This window comes from Cucumis melo, chromosome 5, assembly GCF_025177605.1.
Source record: "Cucumis melo cultivar AY chromosome 5, USDA_Cmelo_AY_1.0, whole genome shotgun sequence".
Lineage (NCBI taxonomy): Eukaryota > Viridiplantae > Streptophyta > Magnoliopsida > Cucurbitales > Cucurbitaceae > Cucumis > Cucumis melo.
The window spans coordinates 10,080,922-10,101,814 of NC_066861.1; the positions used below are offsets into that span (position 1 = coordinate 10,080,922).

The following is a 20,893-nucleotide window of genomic DNA, read 5'->3' on the forward strand; positions in this document are numbered from 1 at the left end:
CAAGTTCGAGTGCTCCAACTGTGACATATAAGAGTACTCCTTATTGCATGCAATAGACTTCTCATATCAGAATTTGTTGTTGGGATCTAAACTTCATAATAGACCCTTGTATGTTTTTGGATATGTTCGAGAATAGAGAGTCGACCGGATTCTCATCGATAATGGATTAGTTGTCAATATAATGTCGAAGTCGACTATGAGGCAATTAGGCATCTTGTTGGATGAACTCTCAAATAGCAAGCTGATAATCCAAGATTTCAACAAGGGCAACCAATGTGTAATAGGCATGATACCTTAAAACTCACGATTGGTGACCTAAAGCTAGTGCATTGTTTCATGTTATAGACTCAAGGACCACTTATAAGTTGTTACTCAGTCATCCTTGGATTCATGGAAATAGAGTAGTAACTTCGACACTATATCAGTGCTTTAAATTTTATCAAGATGGTATAAAGAAGGTTGAAGCTGACGCTAACCCATTCTCAAAGGCTGAGTCTCACTTCGCAGATGCAAAGTTTTATTTGAAGAATGATAATATCCTAGAAGTCGTGCTTGCAGAATTTCTTCTTGTAAACAGAGAAGATAATTTACAACTAAAATCACTTGCAAGCAAGAAACCACATAAAAGTACAGAAACCTTTAACTTTAAAAAGGGTGAGGCATCCACAGGCACCACAAAAAGTATGATCTTGATAGATGAAAAGACTTCAAACCCACCAATTTTGTGCAATGTCCCTCTATCAAGACGCAAGAAAGGCGAGTCACCATTCGTAGACTCACCAAAAGGCTTGAAAGTTGGTGACATCGAAGTCCTAAAAGAAAGCTTCACTACACCGCTTACCAAAATAACTAAGCAAGAAATAAAGATAAATCTGACGGAAGCAAGCTTGCCCCAAAGTCGGACGAAAGATGGATTCAACCCTAAGACTTACAAATTGATGGCGAAAGCAGGCTATGACTTCATGGCTCACACTGAGTTCAAAAGCTTGAAAATTCATGAACTTGAGCTTTCTTCTATCCAAAAGAAGTTGTTACGGGAAGGACATGTTATACCCATGTTAAGAAAAGGACAAGCGTTGGCAAACTTTCTGGCAAACCACCCAATTCCGTCAGATTGGAAGTTATATGAAGACTTGCTAGATGATGAGGTTTCCTTCACGAAAGTTATGGAACCTTGGACTATGGATTAGGGTGCGGGAGCATGCATCATCCTTATTTCTCCTGAGAAACATATGTTACCTTATAGCTTGCGTCACTGAACTGTGCTCGAACAATATGGCTAAATATCAGACCTTGATAATTGGCCTTCAAATGGCATTGGAGATCGAATTATCATTCATAGAAATTTATGGTGATTCAAAGTTGATAATCAATCAGGATGTGAAACATGAAGACTTAAAGCCATACTTTGCTTATGCTCGACAATGGATGGAAATGTTTGACAGTGTGATGTTGGAGCATGTCCCTAGAACAGAAAATAAGAAGGCGGACGCATTGACAAATTTGACCACTACCTTGACGATGCTGGATGACGTAACTCAGAATATACCACTTTGTCAATGATGGATTATGCCTTCAATTGTGTCAGAATGTCAGGAAGCAAACATGACGACATCTCATTTGATTGATAAAGAAGATTGACATCAGCCTATCATAGAGTATCTTGAACATGGAAAGCTTCCAAAGGATTCTTGTTATAAAATGAGGTACAAAGAAGAGTTGCACACTTCATTTATTATAAGGGAACTTTATATTGTCGTTCTCTTTAAGGGCTCTTCCTTTGATGTCTTAGAAAGGAAGAGTCGATAAAAGCTCTAAAGAAAGTGTATGCAAGTGTATGAGGAGTGCATCAATCGGGACCAAAGCTTCAATTTCAGTTGAGAAGAATGGGCTACTACTAGCCTAAGATGATCCAAGATTCAATAGAGTATGCAAAGAAATGTGAGACTTGTTAGTACCATGCAAACTTTATACACCAACCTCTAGAGCCTCTACATTCAACTGTGGCTTCCTAGCTGTTTGAGGCTTGGAGACTCGATCTGGTTGGCCTTATTACACCAAAATCATCAATAGGGCATTCTTATATCCTTGCAACAATAGATTATTTCTCAAAGTGGGTTGAGGTACTTCCCTTGAGATAGGCCAAGAAAGAGAAGATGACAGACTTTATTCGTACCCATATTATCTATCGATACGGTATTCCTCACCGGATCATGACAGATAATGAAAGAGAATTCTCCAGTAGCATGATAGATAAATTATGTGAAAAATTCAAGTTCAAGCAATTCAAGTCATCCATGTACAACGCAGCTACGAATGGCTTAGTAGAAGCATTCAACAAAAAATTGTGCAATCTTCTAAAGAAAATTGTCTCCAAGTCGAAGAAGGATTGGCAAGAAAGGATCAGAGAAGCATTGTGGGCTTATTGAACCACCCTTATTTCAAATTCAAATCAAACTCATACTAAATTCATAGTTTGATTAATTTGATAGGTCAAATTGAGCAAAAAGAAGAAAAAAATGCTTGTATTTGGACTTTAAATTTATCTTTTTCAAGATTCACTTACCTATATTCGTGCATAAATCTCGAAATGGGCATTTATTGAATAAGAAATTTTGGAACTAATCACAAATTGCCATGTCATTTACTAAAACAATTGCATTTGCGATTAACTAAACATTAAAGACAAATTGACCAATTGGATTATGTTTCAAGGGTAAGTGTGAACTTAATTGAAATTTAAGTGATTAAATTTCTCTTCAATTTTTACCAACTTTCTTTTTACGAAGTCAATTTTATTTTTAAATTTATAATTTTTTGTTTAGAAACTTTTTAAATGAAAAGTTTTAAATTTTGAGTTTATTTTTTATTTTGTCCAAATCTCAAAATTATCTTCAATTTATTGATCACTAAGACTCAAAGATTTACCTTTTTAACTTGACTTTTCAAAAACACTCACTTTCAATAATTTGTATTAAGGCATATTATTTAATTTAAATAAATTAAATTGGTTTTTCACTAAATTTGTGTTTGCAGTTAAAATTAATTAAAATGTTTGCTATTAGAATTAATTAAAAAGTTTTCTAAAAAATATAAAAAAGCGGCAAAATATTTACCCTCCATAGAACAATTCTAAAAACGAAAAAAGTCCAGAGGTCCATCGTGTAAAATACAAAAAATACTCCATCAATTACGCCGTCAATAACGCACGCGTAATATATTTGCAGTCGTTTAGATTTGGTTATTGTTTGATACACGATCGCTTAGATATGGCTACAATTTATACACGTTGTTATGGCTACAATTTATATGCGATTGTTTAGATATGACTACAATTTCAATTTCATCTTTTAATTTTGTTACACGATCGTTTAATTTGATTACGTTTAAATTTGGTTACACGATCGTTTAGATTTGGGGACCCAAATCTAAATGATTTTTTTTTCAAAATTTGGTATACGATTGTTTAGATTTCTTTACACGATCGTTTACATTTGACTATTCCAATCAAAATGATTTTTTTGTCAAGATTCTTTATATACGATCTTTTATTTTTTTTACATGATCGTTTATTTTCTTAAATGATTGTTTACATTTGGCTACCCCAATCTAAATGATTTTTTTTAAGATTCTTTATACACGATCTTTTATGTTTTTTTATACGATTGTTTATTTTTTTTACACGATAGTTTACATTTGGCTACTCCAATCTAAATGATTTTTTTCAAGATTATTTATATACGATCTTTTAGATTGTGCTATTTTTTGTACACAACGTAAAAAAAAGGAAAAGGAAAAGAAGAAAGACGATGGAAAAAAATTACAACGAAAAAAAGAAAAGGAAAAAGAAGAAAAACGATGGAACGCGATTAAACGACGTAAATAAAGAATTGAAAAATAAGAAAGATGATGGAAATAAATTGCAGAAAAAAAAAGGAAAGAAGAAAAACGAAATCGTAGGAGGAAGAAGATGAAAGAAATAACAGTAGAAGATGAATCGCAAAAGAAAGATGGACGAACAAACCTGAAATATTTAAAAAAATGACTAACTTTATGAATTTTGTTATACGGACCGTAAATAGTTTGATGTTCTATTACATTTATGTAAGTTCCCTTGAAATTAATTAAAAAAATTTACTTCGTAATTATTTTAATTAATTAATTAACTCAAAAGCTAACTCAACTATTAAGTAGTATTAGTATTAGTATTGTTTGTCTGTGTATATATAATTTTCTTTTTCCATTTTCACAAAACTAATTTTGTTCAACTAGCCAATAGAAAATATACAGTTTTAAAATAATAAAAATGAACAATAATACGTGTTATATATTAGCCTAAAATACCTCCACGTTCTTTCTCACTTTATTACAAAACATAACAAAAATGAAATTGAACACCTTTAATTCAAATATATGGACTATATAACTTTAATTTTGAACATTATTAATTATATTGGGTAAGGTTGTGGAGAGGGATTGATAATATGGTAATGTATTAAAATTATGAAAAGGGAGAAATGTTTAAGAAATTGTAGGGAAAGGGCACCTCAATTCTCCAACACACACACTTTGTAACATGTCATCATCCATTGCAAAAGCAATGATGTCATACATTTTATAAGCAAGTGTGTTCAATGTTTCTGCATTATGACGGGGATAGTAGTAAATTAATCTAAACTATTAGCCAAATTTAGAAAATATATATTCTCGAATAATTCCAAATTATTTTCGAGTTCCAAATTATGCCGGATAACAATTTATAACTCACTAATTTAAAAGAATCGATAAACCAACCTAACATTTCACACAGCAAGAATAAAAAGTAAACCAAGTTTAAGAAAAGAGAGATGACACCCGATTTATATTGGTTTACCTAATGTGGACTACATTCTCTACTATTGATCCATGTTCCACTAAAATAATCAGGAAAAATGGTACAAGAGTTTACAACGCTATGTAAGATTTCTCTCACTTTTTCTCTTTAGAAAAGAGAAAAATATGATCGTATTACAAAGTTGACGATATTTTTAAATAGAAGGAAGATGGCAACGAAAGGAAAAAAGAAAATACTATGACTGATAATTTTTTTTCTACCAGGAAGATGCACATACCCACAAAAAATTCTCCTTGAAAAGAAATGGAGCTCTCGGCCAATGCATAAATTTTCTTCTAAGTTTCCTTTTTATAGAACATTGTTCACCACCCGCAACAATACTAATCCACGCCTTCCTAATTAACCAATTGCAAGTTTTCTTGAATAATAAGAACACCTCCAATTCGGCCAATGAGATGCTAGTTTATGGGTTAAGCAAACTTTAAGGTTAAAAGGAAATTAACTTGGGCCTTTTTGGTTGGGCTCCAATTTTCTCGACACACTGGTTTGATATTTTTGTCAATAAATACTTTTGAAAGAAATTTGTTAATATATATATATATATAAGGACACAGCTGCCTTAGGTTTTGGAATAGAATAATAATGGAGTACTCAGCAGGGAGGAGAATATGCAATGGGCTGCATGATGCTAAACCTGTGCTTCTTATGGCTTTGGTTCAATCGGTTTATGCTGGAGTTAATGTTCTCTACAAATTAGCTGTTAATGATGGAATGAATTTGATGATCCTTATCGCTTTTCGTTTCTTGTTTGCATCACTTTTCATGCTTCCTCTGGCCTTCTTTCTCGAAAGGTTATTTATTTATTCATTTTAAATTTCTTCTTTCTTCTTCGGTTTACGGGAAAAGATCGTTTATATGTTTATATAATGTGTGTATCTGATATTTAATTACAGAAACAAAAGACCCAAGATGACATGGTCCTTTCTCTTCTATGGATTTTTTTGTGGATTATTTGGGTAAGAAAATTTGGTTATTAATTTTTTGGTTATTATTGTATCTAACAGAAATGTCTAAAACGGGTCATTTTTTCAATTATTGTCGTTGCATGGGAATCCCTTCTCTCTAGATTCGAAATGAAACTCTGAAATTAAGGTAATCTAATAATAATCACTTCATTTCAAATTAAGGGAGGAGGGAATTAAAGAGATAAAATAAAAATAAATAAACAATATATAATTTTAAGTTAAAAAATAATGTGAAAAAGTCATCGATCCTTCTATAATCCATGGATCAAAAACATAGGAAACCAAAGATAACTACTTTTTCCAAATTTTATGAGTCAATTAAAACGTTGTCAAATATGGAATACAGATTTCTGGTACAAAAATATTGTTTAAAATTAATTTGATTTGATTAAATAAATGAAGAAAATTGATTAAAAAGGAAGGAGTTGAAATGAATTGTAATTTTATTTGGCACAGAGGAACATTAAGTCAAAATTTATACGTTCAGAGTCTGGCGATGACGTCAGCAACATTTGTTTCAGCCATGCAAAATCTCTGTCCAGCCATTACTTTCCTTCTTGCTCTCTCCTTCAGGTACTCTCTTATCTATTCCTTCTTTTCATTAACTTTTCTAACTTTCATAAAACAGTATATACATCTTTCTCTCTCTCTCTCTCTCTCTCTCTCTCTCTCTCTCTCTTAATTTAATTGCTAAAACACAGATTGTATTGACATATATATTTTAGACCCATTCTAATTTTTTTAAGTTAGTTAAATTTCTTTAATCTAATTAAACAAATCATGCATCCAAGTTATTAGATGTTAATTTGATTCAATTTTGGTAGGTTATCAGATTTTCTAAAAAGATAGCAAAATTTTAACATCTATGGAAGCTTGTGACGTTCTATTGCATTAAAAATAATTAATACATTTATTAATAATTTTATCATTTAAAACAATCTTTTTATTATAGACAAGAAATGAATTTTGTTTTTTTTTTTTTAATATAAAAAAACTTCAATGGAACAAATTCCACAAACGGATTGAAAACAATCTAAAGAATGCTAAAAATCACATACCTGCTTTCAAATTTAAAGCTTGACAGGATAATTGTTTGACATTTTGTTCAACTAAACATTTATAACATTCTTTGTATAGTTTTTCCTTTTGTGATTAATTATGAGTAAACACAACTTAATTCTTTTAGAAGTAAAACTAATATTACATGCGCTTTTATACTAAATGTTATTATTGCTTTTTATATAATTTTATGATATAGTTAATATACTATAAGTTGTTTTTATAATATATTTATCTATTTATTCCATAAATTACAAGAGCTTTTTATTTAAAAAAAGATTTAAAAATATTTGAAAATTAATTATTACACTTTTTTGTCACATCCAGTTCAAATTAGATTCAGGGTATAATATAAAAGGAATTGCAAATTTATAAAGTAAAGTTAACTTTCTTGAATGAGACGAACTGCAAGTTTATTTAGCATTACCTTATTAATCAATGTAAATTAACTTGAAACGAGGAAAAACTTTTAAAAGTTGCATACCTATGTGTGTCAAACTTTAAATTTATTCAATTTTTTTGGTGCACAACTATATAGATAGAATAATATTATTTACAATTTTATAAATTATAGAAGAACCTAGAAATGTTAGTATGGCTCTAGATAAAAAAGAAAAAAAAAAAAAAAAAGAAATATGAACATTTTTTCAAACGTAGAATCAAAACATTTACAAACTAGAGTAGCTAAATTTGATTATATATGATTGAATTTATTTCTTAGAAAGTAATATGATAATTGATACTACTTCCTGATCATTTTGCTAATAAGTTTTAACATTTTGTTAAAATGAATTTATTGAAAACATGCACAAAAGAGTAAAATTGATACTTTAATTAAAAATAATTAGAATCAAGATAGATTTTAAAAATAATACGGATACAATAGGTTAAATTTTGTAGCTTTTAAAAGTTAGAAAAATATGCACGACAATGTGTTTGTCTCAACTCCAATCAAAATTATTTTTGACAATTTCGCCTTAAATTTTAAAGTCTCACTAATTTCAACAAAAGCAAGTTTTGCTCAAATTTAGGTATATAATTAGTGCATAATTGAAAAAATATTTCAAAACTTACCAATTTCAACAAAATCCAACCATATTGTTAATTTTCACATTAAGTTAGCGCAATATATGTGTGTATATATAGTATTTATTCAAATTTAAAGTTAAAGATTGTGCCACTTTGTTAAAATTTAGTATGTAATTTGGATGAAATGAAATGTTTGAGAGTGAAAATTCATACGGTTTTTCTAAGTATAAAGTTAACGTTTATGTTAAAAATAAATAAATTCAAAATGAAGAAGAAGAAGAAGAAGAAGAAAAAGATTTAGCATTAGCATGTATGATGTATCATCATCACTTTAATAAAAAGAAACCTAGCATAGTTGATTTGGTCCGACTCTTCTACTGTATTACTAGAAGTCTTTCTACTTTGGGGCAAGCCACCATAACTTTTTTCTTTTCTTTTCTTTTCTTTTTTTTTTCTTTTTTTTTTTTTAATTTTTAATTTATTTAATTTATTTTTTTTGAGAAAAGAGAAAAACTTTAATTTGATTTCACATTAATTAAGGAAGAAGTGGAGACCAAAGAGAAGCAAAAACGGATATATTCTAACTTCTGTAAGAGTGATGTCAACATCCACAAAACAAAGTGTTGTTTGGGTAAATATTTTAAATACAACATTTCATATCGAAGTTAATAAGATAAACTATAAGTTTTATCTTTCTATGTTAAGTTGAATTGTGCTTGTTAATTTGGAACTAAGATTTGATATTTTAAATCCAAAATTGAATGATCATATATCCGATCTAAATTTAGTTGAATGACCATATATACTTAATAGACATTGACGTGACCAAATTCTAAAATAGATTACAACTACGCAACCACGTCATGAAGTATTCTTCATATGATTAAGTTCTGCAAATTGATACCGTCTTATCTATCCGTAATTATCGTTGATAGAATTATAAATATTGCTATATTTTATAAATAATTTCAACACGAGCTTAACTCAACTAACATTTGTATGTATTTAAAGACAAAAAGTTTTAGGTTCAAATTCTCTATTTCTAAGTACAAGTTGAACTGATTTTAATTTTAATTGTTTGTCAACATTTTCTTTTAACACTTAAAAACCCTTATTTAAATAGTTAGAAAGTTAACAATCAAAACGCAGTGTAATTTAATTTTCACCGATATGTTTACATTTTTATTTACCTTTCATTATTATAGACAGCATGATTTTTTGTTTATTTTAATCCATTATTTTTAAGTGAAAAAAAGATATTATTAAAAATAACAAAATACTAAAACTATTTACGAAACAAAATTTACTAAATTTTATATATATAAAAAAATCATACTTATGCAGTCTTTGTAATACTTGAGTTTAGTAATATTTCAGTCTTTTAATTTTTAAATTCCAGATTTTAACCTCTTTAATTTGAGTTCGATCATCCTTTGTCGTCTAATTTTCATTGATTATTAAAAAAAACCTTACATGACACGTATTTTTATTATATATATATATATAACATTATTAAATAAAGAAAAAAATTTAAAAACTATTTATAAAATGTAACAAAATCTACCAAGTTTTTTTGTTATATTTTATAAATAGTTAAAAAAAATTTGCCATCCATATAAAATTTTTTCTCTCCACACATATATAGAGACATTTTCAAATATAGTAAGATGAACAAAAATGTATAACAAAAAATTTAGATCAATATTTAATAAAAGTTTATCCATGTTTATCGTTGATAAGATTTAAAATTTTACAATATTTTATAAATATTTTCAACAGTTTTAACATTTACAATAATTCTTTATGCATATATATACTTATATATATACGCAGTATATGTGTATATATATATTATATGCTCTTTCCCTCCCTTTTACATGGATGGTTGCTATAAATTTTTATCCTTCTCTTTTTCAATTGAAAGTATTAGATGGTATTTGACTTCCAACTTCAAGTGGATGGAGTGGCTTGTTATAGCTCACCAATTCACCTTATGTTTGGAGCTTTAATTATAAGCGTTGGTGTTTCAAACTATTCTAAACGTATAATTAACTATAATGTTATTATTTCAAATTTATTTTGATTGTCGTGTTTATTTTTATTACTAGTACCTTCTTTCTCTCTTTACCACACACACATAGGATTTGTTTAGCTAATATAGACTAGAATAACACTACTATTATAGCAAACTGATTACCCTTTTTGCTATTTTAAGATTTCAAGATTTTCATTTTTATGAGAACAAATGAGGAAAGAAAAATAAAAGGAAACGAATGAAAGAAAGAAAGAAAGAAAGAAAGAAAAAGAAAAAAAGAGAGAGAAAAGTTAGAAAAGAAAAAGTGAAAAAAGAAAAAAGAGGAAATAAAAATGGTAGTGGAGGTGGTAGGGTGAGAGTCATAGAAGCAAAACTCGTTTTTAATTTGGAAAATGTTAAACCTAATTGTATCTTAGATTCCAAAAATATTATTCCCAAATCAAAATTTCACATCCCTTGCCATTTCTTCACCAATTTGTCTATATTTTCTTGAGTATATACAAGTGAAGGCTATGTATGGCCACTGCCAAAGCATGAAGCTTCGACGGGGTGTTCTAAGAATTTCATGTCTAAACTTAATACATAATTTTTTAAGTAGTGAGAACTACAAATATTAATCATTAAAAAATAAAAAATAAACAAGTTTTTATTAGAATTTTATTCACAAAATCAAAGATTATGTTTTGTTTATATTCTGTAGTATGCTAATTTGTTTTCGATAAACTAATACTCTTTTATATATATATATATATATATATAAAGTGAATAATAATTAATAACAATAATAATAAAATTGATTTTTCAACAGATTAATTGAAATGAGTTTTTCTTCATGTGAAGGCTTCTGGTTTTAGAGAGATGGAGGGGAGAATGAAAGGAGAAAGGTGGAGAGAGGAAAAAGAAAAAAGAAAATTTACCTCATTAAAAAGATATTAGTAAAAGCATCACACATTTAAACTTGCTTCTCTGCATGTCATTTTTTTATTAGTAAGTTAATGGTCAAGTTAACTAAACCTGGGACTAAAATATTTATTTTAAAATTTCAAAAATCAAATAGATAATAACATTAGATTTTAAAGACGATAAATGCATTTTGTTTCAATCTAAATGGTATTTAAAAAGATGCAGTGAATACGTATCATTATTGAAATTGTCAATAACATTGTTATTAGTCTAGTGAAGAATAGTTGGATAATGTAAGATGTGTTTTATGTAAATTAATTGTGTAGGATGGAAAAGTTAAAGATAAAGAAGAAAGAAGGGGTTGCGAAAGTGTTGGGAACGTTAATGGGGATTGGTGGAGCCATGATTCTCACTTTCTACAAAGGCTTTGAGATTAACATTTGGACAACCCACGTTGACCTTCTCCATGGACGAAACGTGTCTCATCTTCCTCCTCATTCTCACTCTCACTCTCACTCTCACAATCTTTTGCTTGGAAGTGTGCTTGCTCTTGCTAGTTGCCTCTCTTACTCTTTCTGGCTCATCCTTCAGGTTACTAAAATCTTTCTAATTTATTTTATATGTATCCTATTTCTTATCAAAATTTTGTTTTTTTCGGTTAAATTATTACAAATCTCTTTGGCCCAAAATAATACTCCAACTATTACCCTTCAATCTCATTTAAATAATTAAATTAAAAAAATAGTTTGGTATTTCCATTATTCTCTTATTAGAACAAATATGCCTTACTAAAGTTTACAATTTTATTTATTTATTCCTCTGTATGGAAAAAAAATATAGTAGAAGAAAAAAAAAAAGACGATATTAACGGCTTTTGCTATACATATAATAATAATGATATTTTTTTTTAACTTTTGTTTTTAAGTTTAAGGATTCTTTAAACTTCTGAAAGTTCAAGTATACTTTAAAAGCTTAGTGTTTGTTAACAGTCAAATAATTTTCTTTATTTGATTAGTTATTGTATATTTTTAGGAGAATAATTTTTATTTTGGGATTTTGTGAAATTTTATATTTAGGTTGATGAGAAAATTGATGAATGTGAGCAAAGGGAGGTACTATAGAATTTTTTTTTTCTATAGTTCAATGATATTTATGAAACTTTTCAATTGTTTATTGATATTTTTGAAACAAAACTTTAATGGTTTCAATCCAAAACAAACGATAAGAAAACTATTTAACCATTTTTTATAAGTTTAAGGAAATTGTTTTACACGAGAACAGAGTCGAGGGACATTTTTTTTCTATAGTTTGAATTTGTTTAATTTTAATCGATATACTTTTAATAAATCTTCAATTTAATGTTTGAACAAGCTTCAAAATATAGAATCATAATGGTATTTAAACCTAAATAGTTTTTAAACATTGCCTTCTTTTTTTCTTCTTTTAAATGGTATTTAACACCATCACATATTGTGATTAGCTAATTCACCCATGGATAATGTATTTTAGAAAAAAGTGGAAATGAATATTTATATTTTGGAAGGAAACATGAAAGTTTGTTAAATAATACAAGTGAATTCAAGTATAGGACATAAGATATATAGTATTTTAATTAAGGAAGTTTAATTTGGGAGAGAATTGATAAGTAATGTTTGATTTTGAGGGCAGGCGAAAATGATGAAAATATATCCGTGCCAGTACTCAAGCACGGCGTTGATGTGCGTTATGGGAGCAATTCAAGGTGTGGCCATTTCTATTTGTACGGAAAGGGACTGGAAGCAGTGGAAATTAGGTTGGAATATTAGACTTCTCACCGTCACATTTGCGGTATTTAACTAACCCTTCCATCCATAATTATTTGTTTCTTTTTTACCCTTCAAAGTCTATTTTTTCTCCAAATTTTAATATTAATTTTTATCTTTTCTAACTAAAAAGAGTGAATTTTTAAAAAGCATCTGTAGAAGTAGAAAACAATATGATTTACAAATGTAATCGTAAAGAACTAAAACAAAAGTACTGAATATGGTCTTATAGAACACGATAAAAATGAAACATGTTTTAAAATTTTGGGTCAAAGTTGATAACAAATCAAAAAGCGATAAATTAAAATTTTGGTTAAAAGTTTTAAAAACAGTCTATATGAATTTATAACAAACCATAGTGTATTAACTTTTAATTTTATCCAAATTATAGGGATCAAGTTTGTATTTCTAATTTAATTTATAACACAATATATAAATTTTAAAATAAAATGAAAATAGAAAAATGGTGGTTTTTTTTTTTTTTAAATTAAGAAGGTTTAGATAAGAAAAATACAATAACTTAAAAGTTTAAGTGATATGGTAGATATATATATTTGTTGAAATGAATGAATCTAAAAAGAAAAAACAAATTTGAATAGTAAACCGAAGTGAGAAGATTAAATATAATAGAATTGAATATTAGGTTGGGATATATATAATAATATAGAAAAGAATGGATTTGGATGTAGGGGATTGTGGGTACGGGAGCGACGGTGACGATAACGGCGTGGTGCGTACGTATGAAAGGCCCCTTGTATGTATCTGTTTTCAGCCCTCTCATGCTTCTCATTGTAGCTATTGCCGGATCTCTCTTTCTTGATGAAAAATTGCATCTTGGCAGGTCAGCCCTTTTCTCTTTCTCTTTTCTCTTTCTTTTTCTTTTTCTTTTAATTTTATGATAATCTGAAACCAACGTAAATCTAATTAAACTTATTTAAAGATGGTAAAAATGCACCAACTATTTTTTTAAACTTTGATCTGTTCTTTCCATCCAACTCTCAATAATTGTTCTAATTAATCTTTTAATTCTATTTTTCCTTTACTATTAAAATTGTGACATCTCAATCTTCCTATCATTTTCTTTTAAATGGTTAATATAATTATGGATATCAAACTTTATAGTAATTCTTTTTCTTTTAAATCGAAACCATGCATCTATGTTCAAGAATATTTTATGGTTTCACGGTTATTTTTATGCCTTCTTCATCCTATATTAAGAGAGCTAATCATAAAATTTTAACTAAGACTAAAAATAACTAAGTTCGAGTTTAATAACTATTTTACTTTTTTAAATTAAAATTGTCTTGTCAGTACAGTGATTCATTTTTTTTCTATTGTCTTGTCATTGATTGGTTCAAGAAGTCCTTATTCTCTCATTGATTGGTTCTAAGGGTCCCTTTTGTAATTCATTATTTATCTTGCTCTCTTCTTTTGGAGAAATACTCTGAAACACAATTTCTTCAACTTTCTCCTTCTCTAACACTCGATTTCCTATCATTTTAAAAAAGACACTTTAGTATTGGTTATTTGGAATATGCTTCTCTAAATGTTTTTTTAGTAAGAAGAAGCAGTTTGCAAATATGGGAGAAATTTTCTCAATCTTGCATTGGCGGTCTCAATCTTGCATTGGCGGTGCAATAGTACTTTTCTATTTATACAAAGGGTTTCCCTAAGGAATGAGAAAATAAAGAATAAAGAATATTGCACAATTTAAAAATATTTACAGGTGTAGCAATACAATTGGATGAAGGATATATTCCTTCAACAAATTGAACCTTCTGGAATGTGATGACATGGACGATTTGTTGGCAGCTTTTCTTTTGTGGTTGGCTGATGTATACTATTAGCTTGGCATTTATCCTTAACATCCCCTCAAACGAGAGGGTAGATGATCAAGTACCCCGAGTTTGGCACGTAAGCATTGGAAATGAGAGTGTGTGAGGGGTTTTGTTAAGCAATCAGCTAGCTGATCTGACGACGGAATATAGCGAACTTCAAGAGCTCCACGAAGAACTTGATCTCGAACAAAATGAACATCAATCTCGATATGTTTGGTTCTAGCATGAAAAACAGAATTTCTACAAGAGGTCCAGCACTTAAGTTGTCACACCACATAATCGGTTTGGGAGAATTGGGGACATGGAGTTCACTAAGTAGCTGTTTAAGCCAGGTTATTTCAGAGGCAGCATGAGCAAGAACTCTATATTCAGATTCAGTACTCGATCGTGCTACCATAGTTTGTTTCTTCGAGGACCATGAAACAAGATTATTTCCTACAAACACACAGTAGGCAGCTACAGATTTTCTATTATCAAAATTCAAAGCCCAGTCAACATCTGAATAAGCATTAATAGACAGATCAGTAGTTGGCTAAAATAAGAGGCCATAATTTTTAGTTCCACTGATATATCGAAGAATTCTTTTGACAGCTTGCCAATGATGGTCAATTGGTTTTTGTAAAAATTGACTGAGATGATTAACAATATATGAGATGTCTGGTCTTGTATTGGTAAGATATTGCAACACACCAATAGTACTACGATAGATAAGCGGGTCTGCTAAGGGCGTGCCTTCACCAAGAGATAGATGCTTGCCAAGCACACTTGGAGATGGTGCTGGTTTCAAGTCAGTGAGTTGAAGTTTATAGAGCAAGTCTTCAACATACGTGGCTTGATTGATGATAAATCCAGAGTCAGGATAATGAACTTGAATTCCAAGAAAGTATTGTAATAGGCCTAAATCTTTCAAGGTAAATTTTTTATGTAGAGACTTCATCAAGGTATCAATCATTGCAAGATTATTCCCAGTGACAATAACATCATCAACATAAATCAGAAATAAAATGATAGTGTTGGTATTACGAAAGATAAACAGAGAGGAGTCAGACCTTGAGTTCACAAAACCCAAGCGCAGTAGCTCAGTTGAGAGGGTTGTGTTCCAGGCGCGAGGTGCTTGTTTAAGCCCGTAAATAGCTTTATTAAGCTTGCACACATAATCTGGAAAGTGTGGATGAACATACCCAGCGGGTTGAGACATATATACATCTTCAGATAATTCGCCATTGAGAAAAGCATTATTAAAGTCCAGATGTTGTAGATTCCAACCTTTAGAAACAGCCAAATTGAGCACAACACGGACAGTAGAAGCTTTAATTATCGGGCTAAAAGTCTCAAAGAAATCAATCCCGGGGTTTTGATGAAAGCCTTTGGCTACCAAGCGAGCCTTGTGTCTTTGAATAGACCCTGCATTGCGTTTAAGTCGAAACACCCATTTATTGCCAACCACATTCATGCTTGGAGAAGGGGGAACAAGATACCATGTCTTGTTTTTTTAATAAGGCTGTGTATTCTTCATCCATGGCCCTTTTCCATGAAGGAGTTGCAATAGCGTCTTTCAGTCTCGAAGGTTCAGTAAGAGCCCAGTTTGTAGATGAGGTTGATGTGAGAGCTTTCGATTTAAAAATACCAGCTTTTGCGCGAGTTGTCATAGGATGAGTGGACAAAAGATGTGAGGTGTTGGACGGAGGTGGGTGAGGCGGAGAAGATGAGTTGCGATGGGAAGGATTGAGGGAGTTATTTTGCGAAAGAGGACGAAGAGATTGAGGGGCGGCTGAGGAAGATAGAATTGGAGATAAGGTTGGAGACGGAGGCAACATGATAGGAGAAGGTTGGGCGGTGGAAGAGTAAACTGGGTTTAAAAAAGAATTCGGCTCATGGATTGGACTTTGGGTAGGTGAAAGGGTTGGAGATGGTAAATTATTAAGATTTGACAAGTTGGCAGAATTTTGGACCGTAGGAATTGGGGTGTTAATTAATGGAATTGGGCTAAGAATTTGTGGGCCATAAATGGGTATAACGGGGGAGGATGAGTTAGTGAAGGTTGTAATGGGCCAAGGTAGTAAAATGTTAAGCTGAGAAATGGGGCTTGGGACAGTAGTGGATTGAGTATTGAAATGGGTTGAAAAAAATTGTTTAGAGGGGAAATTTGCTTCATTAAACCGAACATGGCGGGAAATGATGATTTTTCCTGATTGGGTAAGACACTTAAAGTCTTTGTGTACTGGGCTTGGACCTAAATAGATACTTTTTTGAATGAAATTGGAATTTATTTGTTTGGTATGGTCTTAAACAAGGAAAACATGTACAACCAAATACTCTCAAATTTAGGAAATTTGGTTTGTGGGAAAATAGTACTTCAGTGGGGATTTACTTTTAAGACCGGTGTTGGTAATCCATTTATTAATTGTGTTGTTGTTAAAAATGCATCCCACCAAAAACTGAGGGGCAAGGTAGCTTGAGCCAATAAGGTAAGACCTGGTTCGGTAATATGTGGATGTTTTCTTTTAGCGACCATTTTGGACAGATGTATAAGGACGAGAAAGTCTAGAAACAATTCCCATTTCGTTGCACATATGATCAATCTTGATAAATTTGTCACCATTGTCAGATTGCAAGGCTTTGATTATTTTCATAAACTGGGTTTGCACATAGGTAATGAAATGTTTGAATGCTTCAAGGGCTGCACTTTTCTGTTTGAGTGGATAAATCCAACTGTACCTGCTAAAATTATCAACAAAAATAATATAATATCGATAGACATCTGTCGAAGTAACAGAAGCTGGTCCCCATAAGGAAGAAGATCAAGGCATTGAGATGCTCTACTTTGAGAAATATTGAAAGGAAGATTGTGTGCTTTACTCAAATGACGAGGCTCACAGAATATAAAATCTCCATTGTCATTAATCGACAAATTACAGTCCTTAGCTATAGAGTTCAAAACTTGCTTTGAGGGGTGACCCAAACGCCTATGCCAAACAGTTTTAGATGCATCACCATTAGCCATTTTAGATAAAAGAAACGTTGATGCATTTTTATTTATGTTCTCAAACTGTAGTTTTCTGCTGCCACTTTTCTTCAGATCATCATCAGCTAGCACAACTACGCTCTCAAGGTGATAGAGCCCATTTCTAAGTACCCCTCGCATTATAGTTTGACCCGTATCCTTGTCCTTAACAAAACAGTGATCACCATAAAATTCAAGAACATTATTGTCCTGGACTAGTTTGGAAACACTAATCAAATTCTTTTTTATATCAGGCACATACAACACATTTTCTAATTTTATGCTACTCTTTCCATCAGACAAATTTGAATTCCCAGTACAAGAAATTTGCAGTTCATTACCATTTCCAACAATAACATGCTCAATACCTGAGTATTCCAAAGGATTTGACAAGTTTGAGTAGTCCGCTGTCACATGGTTTGTTGCCCCACTATCAACAGTTAGAATTAATAACAGTCTCTGTCGTTGCAAAGGAATTACTATTATAAGTGGTGACAAAAGCAGTGGGTTTTGATTTGAGTTACTTGGAGTAAAAGTGTGCCCTCTATTCAAATTAAAATTCCTAGAAAATTCCTTATTGAATATGTTATAGCATACCAGTGTATTTTCCACATACTTGGCGTTTATTTCCTCTTCCTCGGCCATGACCACGACTGCCATTGTTATGAAAGGTGTTACCACCATGCTGACCATTACCATTTGAGCGATTATTATTATGTGGATATGAGTTCCCAGATTGTCGAGCATCATTATTTACACGATTTTGAACCATATTCACAGTGGCGTTCTGGACAATATTACCTGGATTTTTCTGGGAGTTCTGATGCTCAAGACGTTATCAAATATTAGTTACATATCCAGCCAAGAGATGTCGGGTTTTACAGAATTGTAAACTTCATCCAACCCCAATAAGACCTGAGAAATTAGAGAACGAAGAGGGATAGGACTTCCGGCCTGGCCGAGGTTTTCAGCATTAGTTTTCATAATGTGTAGATAATCTTCCATCTTAGAATTACCTTTTCGGGTAGTTTGAAACGTGTGCCTAAGAAAATCTTCCTCTGATCTTGATTGTACTCCAAATAAATCTTGTATAGCTTCCTCGAGGTCTTTTGCTGTGTTGAACCCCATTAGTTGAAAAGCCACTTCCGCTGTCATTGAGTTGTATATCCAGCCTAAAAGTAGTAGATCAGAGGTAACCCATTGATCAAATTTCGGATTTACCGTTTTTGTTTCAGTGGATCTTGATGATGCTCCATTGCTTTAGCAATGCCATCTGATTGTGATTCATCAATTTGATTAATGATGAATTTCGGTGGACAAGGATTTTCTCCTGTCAAATGTCCTTCGAGTTTGTAACTCTTCAAAATAAGAAGGTCTAGAGTTTTCCACAACAAATAATTTCCACGATCAAGTTTAACAGAGGGCAGTTGATTTAGTAATTAGTTTAGAGGAGGGTTACTGAAATTTGTGGTTGAGGATCCGACGAGGGAGACGGCATTGGCCATTTTAGTGCTCTGATACCAAGTAAGAAAATGTAGTTTGCAAATGTGGGAGAAATTTCCTCAATCCTGTATTGGCAGTGCAATAGTACTTTTCTATCTATACAGAGGGTTTCCCTAAGGAATGGGAAAATAAAGAATAAAGAATATTGGACAATTTAAAAGATATTTACAGGTGTAGCAATACAATTGGATGAAGGATATATTCCTTCAACAAATTGAACCTTCTGGAACTTGATGACATGAACGAATTTGTTGGCAGCTTTTCTTTTGTGGTTGGCTGATGTGTACTGTCAGCTTGGCATTTATTCTTAACATTTTTGAATTATTTTGGTTGTTAATTGAACCAAAAAAAAAAAAAAAAAAAAACTTACATGTTGAGTTGACAAAATTTGGATGGGACAATGTTTTTTCTTTTTTAATAATTTTATGATTTATTTAGGTTCTTTTCCTCGTTTGTTAAATCGTAAATTTGGTTCATATTGTTTGGAAAAAGTTTGAATTTAAATTCTTATGGTCACCATGATTTAATATGACTTTCATAAATAGTCTATAATCTCTATTAAACAAATTATTCATTAGAGTTTTTATCAAAACTGGAAGAGGTTTTATGAAGTTTTATCAAACCATAAAAACTATATTCTAACTTTTAAAATGACATGAACTAAATTCAAATTTCTCTAAAACCTAAAATATTGCTTTAAAATATGTGAAGATCATGGTAAAGAAAAACAAGTATATATTTCAAAATCAAAACAAAATCGTCACCAAACAAGCTCAAAATAATCCTAAACGGACGGGCAAAATATATGTAATATACGTGAATATACACCGCACGCCTGATATTAATATACTATTTTTATTTGTTTCTTTGTACATGACATGGATACACTAATTTAATTTGCATGCATTTTTCTGGAAGTGGATGAATGAAAGATTATGTTAACCTAATTTGTACTTTTGTTGTTGTGGAGTAAAATATAGTGTAGTAGGAGCAATGTTGATCGTATGTGGTTTATACATGGTATTGTGGGGCAAAAGCAAAGAGATGAACAAGTGCCTTCAACTGACACCATCTGAAAGCATAGGACAACTTGCGTTGAAAGACGTTGCGGTGACCACTCCTAACCCTCTAAATGAAAACCAAATTCAAGACACCAATGCCAACAAGAGCACTATCAATTAAATTTATGAAGTCTTACTATATATTCTAGTTTTATGTCTTACTTTTTTCTAGACTATTCTCCCTTTTCATCTTTAAACTTTATTTGAAAACCTGTTTTATGTAGCACAATTAAGAATATATCCGACTAATTAATATCACATATTCTGTATTTGCTTTAATGCACATATCAAGTTTAATATAAAGTTTAAAATGTAGACATCATACAATTAATAATTAGTTAGGTCATAAAAATAGTTTGATTATAATTTTCCTATGTATGTGTGACAAGTATAAATTGATCTAAGAAGATTTTGCTACGGTACATAAATTTGATCCAAGGACAATAATGGTAAAAAGTTAGATAGGCCCAAGCCATTTGAAGTATATGAAAAGAGAAAAAATAAATTGTTGGATATATCTAAATTGGATGGCGGTTTTGTTTTAGTTAGATTTTCACATCTATTTTCTTTTTTTTTTTGAAAAACAGGAAAATAAAAACTATTTACCCACCATATAAAAATAAGATTTTAAAAAATAGAAAAATTTCACAAACTATTTAGAACAAAATCACTAAAAGACAATTTTTAATATTTGATTTGAGTGTAAATATTTGTCAAATGTTATATTTTTGACAATCTTTTTTATTAAAAAACCATCTAATAGTTTATTTTTTTTCTATTTTTGAAAATTTTCTTTTCTA

General features: G+C 30.6%; 1 protein-coding gene across 1 annotated transcript; it reads left to right on the plus strand.

Annotated features, from left to right (window-relative positions):
* Positions 1–5,466: 5,466 nt before the first annotated feature.
* Positions 5,467–20,372, plus strand: LOC103496933 (WAT1-related protein At1g25270-like). The gene is made up of 7 exons (XM_008458979.3): positions 5,467–5,685; positions 5,788–5,850; positions 6,316–6,432; positions 11,212–11,476; positions 12,554–12,712; positions 13,377–13,528; positions 20,013–20,372. The coding sequence occupies exons 1-7, from the start codon at positions 5,477–5,479 to the stop codon at positions 20,212–20,214; spliced, it is 1,167 nt and encodes a 388-aa protein (XP_008457201.2). The 5' UTR covers positions 5,467–5,476; the 3' UTR covers positions 20,215–20,372.
* Positions 20,373–20,893: the final 521 nt, after the last annotated feature.